Source organism: Montipora foliosa, chromosome 13, assembly GCF_036669935.1.
Source record: "Montipora foliosa isolate CH-2021 chromosome 13, ASM3666993v2, whole genome shotgun sequence".
In the NCBI taxonomy this organism is placed as follows: Eukaryota; Metazoa; Cnidaria; class Anthozoa; order Scleractinia; family Acroporidae; genus Montipora; species Montipora foliosa.
Window position 1 is genome coordinate 40,480,583 of NC_090881.1, and position 5,000 is coordinate 40,485,582.

General features: G+C 37.9%; 1 protein-coding gene across 3 annotated transcripts in view; it reads right to left on the minus strand.

The window, feature by feature from the left end:
• Window positions 1-5,000, minus strand: part of LOC137982369 (fibroblast growth factor receptor 4-like) — a 27,822-nt gene that overhangs the window by 15,133 nt on the left and 7,689 nt on the right. For all 3 annotated transcript variants that reach the window (XM_068829479.1, XM_068829480.1, XM_068829478.1), the window contains exons 2-3: window positions 4,575-4,976; window positions 3,037-3,333 (exon numbers count right to left, since the gene is read on the minus strand). In XM_068829479.1, coding sequence (XP_068685580.1) covers window positions 3,037-3,333; window positions 4,575-4,976 — 699 coding nt within the window. The remainder of the gene's footprint in view (window positions 1-3,036; window positions 3,334-4,574; window positions 4,977-5,000) is intronic.

Below are 5,000 nucleotides of genomic sequence, written 5' to 3' on the forward strand. Positions count from 1 at the left end.
CTTAAGCATTCCGATCGGTTCAACTCGAAGATGATTGGCAAGGAAGTTTTCACTTCCTTGAAGCCCAAGTGAAACAAGAATTAATGGCTTGCAGCTTACAAACGATCACTTCCCACATTATTCACTGCACCACAGGCGTAGTTACCCCGTGGATTCTGCGCTGTAATGGTACTGTCTGTTACATACAGAACTGTGCCGCTGGCTTAAGAGAGATGTTACAGGTTGAAATTGAATTCAGGTTAAAATGATTTCAACCCAAGCCATTTTATTTTAAACTAGTTTGAAAACAAATTCACCTACAGTAGGTTAAAATGTTTCAAACTAGTTTATCATCGACTGTCTATTATTTTCTGTGATGTAATGAAAAAAAAAACAGTGCCTGAACTTTTAGGGGGGTTAAAAAAGAAAGGAAAGAAAAATAGAAATCAGTAAATGAAATCACTTTTCCAACTTATCTTCCCCATCTACCTCTTGATTGTACATTTTTACTACCAAAGAGTGTAAGCTATTTCTAAGCCCCCGCGGTAACTACAGTTCCGCACATGTGTACATGACACGACGTGAGACTTTGAAAAATATGGCTGCCGATGGAACGACCAGCAGCAGTGTTTGAGTGAACTCTGAGTATTTTTAGGGTATGTTGAACGAGCTTCATGTTGAACGAGCTTCACAAACAAAATGTGTAAATAGCAAGACACATTATTTAGAACTCGCGGATTTTAAGGAGAAAATAAAGGATGGCTAAATTTATCTGAAGAATAGCGAAAATGCTCAGATCTCTCCAGTCCAATAAATGCGAAAATTGCCTGCAAAAGACAGGCTCTTGATCGTCAACAGTGACAACAAAAATGTCGTTTCTAAAAAGGAATTACATAGAATACTGTCAGAAGCACATTCACCTAAAGTACCGTGCAACAGAAAGTTTACAGTCCTTCGATTCGAAGCTCGATCCATGTCACCATGACAGAGACAAACAGAGAAATATGTACACATGTCTTACAGCGGAACTTCCCAGCAAGTTACAATTAAGTTAATTTACCTCACTATGCAAACTACACCAGGAACCAGGCAGCATTACTAGTCACCGCAACAGAACCATGACAAATCCATTTCAAGCATGCGGTTTTCTTTTTCCGTCGGCAAATACATCTGATTGATGTTTAACCTAAAACTGTCCTAAGGAGCATAACAGGGCTCTTCACGTTGAAGATCCTAACGGAGAGTACTTGTGAGCATTTCCTCTCAAACATATAGAAACATGAGAAGTTGCCAGAACCGGTACCCTAGAACGTCTATTCGGGCATGGATTGTGGGATTTCGGATAAAGTTGCAATCTGACAACGGAAAAGAATTTGTGAGTTAAGTGATGACTGACTTTGCATACTTGTGTACTTGTGGGCATTTCCTCTCAAACATATAGAAACATCAGAAGTTGCCAGAACCGGTACCCATTACACATTTTCGTGGTGAACTAAGGAATCCACTGATCGACTCAGGGTCTACTGGAACAGGCAAACATTTGCAGTTTAATTAAAGAATAGAACTTGTAACATTCATGGAAGAAGAAGTCGAATTTATTAGCAGCACAAACTTTCAACCCAGCATAGCATTTAATCTCCCCCGCAAAGTCAAGAAATGCTGCAAACAGATGAGAGAAGCCAGTAAAAGAAGCTGAAGACCAAATTGATAAAAGGGTGGCAATATATTAGTCAAAATAAAAATATTACAACAAAAAGTATTCACATCACAAAGAGAATATAACAGACAAACAAAAAAAGGAAAAAAGGAAAGCCCAAAAAGCGCACCGGTGGCTCAGTGGGTTGAGCGTCGGGCTGTCACGCGGGAGGTCGCGGTTTCGAACCCCAGCCAGATCAACACTCAGGATCTTTAAATAACTGAGGAGAAAGTGCTGCCTTTGTAATTTCATCTGCAAATGGTTAGACTTTCAAGTCTTCTCGGATAAGGATTATAAACCGTAGGTCCCGTCTCACAAATATCTTCTATGTTCATAAGTTCCCTGTGGGACGTTAAAGAACCCAAGCACTATTCAAGAAGAGTAGGGGATAAAGTCCCCGGTGTTGTGGTTGTCCTGTTCTCTCCAGTAGAAGTGGCCGGCTTGGCGGTGATGTCTCTAAAAAGGCTTGTGGTGTATGAGGCCACCTAAGCAGAAACAGTCTCAAGTCAAAAAGGGACTTTTGACGAGTGCTGGAACATGTAGATGTAGATGTAGATGAAAGCAGAGGTTCGAACTTGTACTACTTGCGCAAATTGAAGAATGCACGATTGCCTAAATAACTACATACAAAGTTTTGATGTATCACTATGTGACATCTCCACAAAGGGAATGAAAAAAAAAAGCCAAACACTTTATTTGATCATTTAAAGTAAATCATCTATACAAGAGCCTGCAAAATGCCTTCTGAACAGTAGTTAAGAATCCTTTTTCCAACTACGCTATCAGGAGTTCGACTTAGTTTTGTTATTGTGACTTTTCAAGATTTACACATGGTTTTGATTATATTAATTCAATTAATGTAAGCAGAAGATCTAGCAAATAGAAATTATATCTAAGCAAATAAAAAATCAACAAAACATCATGTATGTTTAAGTATTTCTTTTATTGTCCCTTTGAACATGATATTTTCATATTGTCGACCTCTGCCTTACTAAGGGGATTCAGCTATGAATGATGCCCTTTTCACAACCTCTGAGAAAACAAGCAGAATTGGCTATCATGCACAGTAAACCCAACCTTACTGCTAACCACTTAAAATCAGTCACTTAGACTTAACAACAACCAAGGGCCTTTTAAAGACTAACTCATGAAAAACATACGCCAACCACACCCCCTTACTTCCAGCACCGATCTACTTACCAATATACACCTACTTGCTAATAATTGATGGATTTTTGTTGATGTTTCCTACTTTCAATTTCAAACTAATTCAAAATGAAAATGAACTAGGTTGAAACTATTTTAACCTGAATTTAAATTTAATCTGTAACATAGACAAAGATTATTGCCTTGAAACTTACTGAGAACCGTGCTTTCTGAATCCCTTCCCACATCATTCACTGCAGTACAGGTGTAATAAGCCCTTGAAGTCTGCACTCGAGAAATACTAAGGTGCTGTCCATTACAAGAAATTCTTGGAAGATCACAAGGACTCCATTGAATTGAAGGTATTGGATTTCCTTCCACTACGCAGTTGAGTGAAGCAGTCTGCTCTCGCTCGACATACAATTTATTTGCAAGTGTGATCTTAGGACGAACTGCCAAAGCAAGTGTGGTCTTAGGACGAACTGTCAAAGCAAGTGTGGTCTTAGGAGGAACTGTCAAATTAAAAAGAAAGAAAACGTTGCACGGTTTTAAAGTCCCAACCTGTCTGCCCCCTTCACAGACAGCTGGTCCCTGCATATAAGAATCATACTAAGACTCCCGAATATTGTTCAAAGCTGATATTCCGCAAAACGTTACATTAGAAGAAGTCAATCTTGAAAAAACAAAAATAATTAAACGAAAGTTTCACCAAAACGTTGAAAACTTGAAACCAAAGTTTCCGCTAATCCTGAATTAAGGGTTAATCGGCTTTTGAACAACCGGGCCCAGTTTATTTTGGTTTTCCATTACCTGAACACTTCAAGGTCAATTAGCAGGTGCTGTAGCTGTTTGGTTTCTTGAGCTGAAAATTTTGTTTTGAAGATCTTTATATTTTTGTACCAATTTTGCGTAAATTTTGTCCGTAACTTTGATTAAGGACGAATTTTCGTTTAACATAAAGTTGTATTGTTACATTTACTCAAACCCCAGTTTTACAAATGTATGCATAATTTCTTTCCAGTCCAAAGTAAGAAAGAATCAAGATATTTTGCTTTAAAATCTCTCCGTTTGTAGACAATTTAACTGAACACAGCAGCGTAAATAAATCCACCAGAAAGAACACAATCAATCATTTACTGAAAAAGCGAGGCCGACTTGAGATCAGAACCACAGAAGATACATAAATTTGTTGCTCGGATCCGTAATCTAAGCCAGCCTGAAAACATGCATGCTATTCCTGCAGGAAAACCTCAAGATAGTCCCGCACTTTAATCAAAGGTTTTTTTAAAGTCGCATCTTTGCCAAAAAAAAATTGATCGAATTCTTTTACACTTTCGAATGAGAAAATCCAGCTAAGATTAAAATCCCAAATTTTCACCTAAGAGGTCGGCTTTTTTTTAAATTCATTTTTTTCCTTTTCAACTAAAAGGCAGCTGCTAAGCCAACCATCTCGTTCTTATTTCCCAGCGAGACTTTAAGGTAATTAAAGTAAATCCTTTTAAGGTAAAAGATAATCAGTGTGTAGAACATAGATTCACGAGTGATCTCATGATCTAGCAGGATTTTTGATATTCACCGACCTCGCTTCAATGTCTCGCTTACCATTATTAAGGGGCTGCGAAAATGTCTTTGAAATGTGCTAAACGAATACGGAGTTAAATTGTGACAGTGAATTAAATAATTATTTGCTTTTCTTTCCTTATACTAGTAATTTATTTGTAAGGTAAATTAATTAGAGAAATATGGAGCTTACCAACGACTTCCACTTTATTTTTGCTTGTAAATGTTACAAAGCCTGTTGGCGTCTGTGCCACAACTGCACAAGAAAATATTCCATTCATCTCAGTTGTTACATAAAAGATAATCAGAGTGATTCTTTGAAATGGAAACCAGTCGATAGCGTATTTGTTTCTAAATCTTTGTAGTACTTCAAACTGTCCTGATGGCAAAATTTTTCCAATAAGGGTGTCATTGAATTTTAAACTAAAGGTAACAAAGGTCAAATCTGATGATAGACTGAAATGCCAGCTAAGTGTTCCATTGATGGTTCCTTCAAGGAGGCTAGTCCTGCTTAGGTGTTCCTCCGGGTCACCTACTGCTGCTTCTGATATGTTCTGGGTTGGAGGAGGTGCCTTCCATTGTATACTGGCACAATCTAAAAACAACATAATATGCAGTT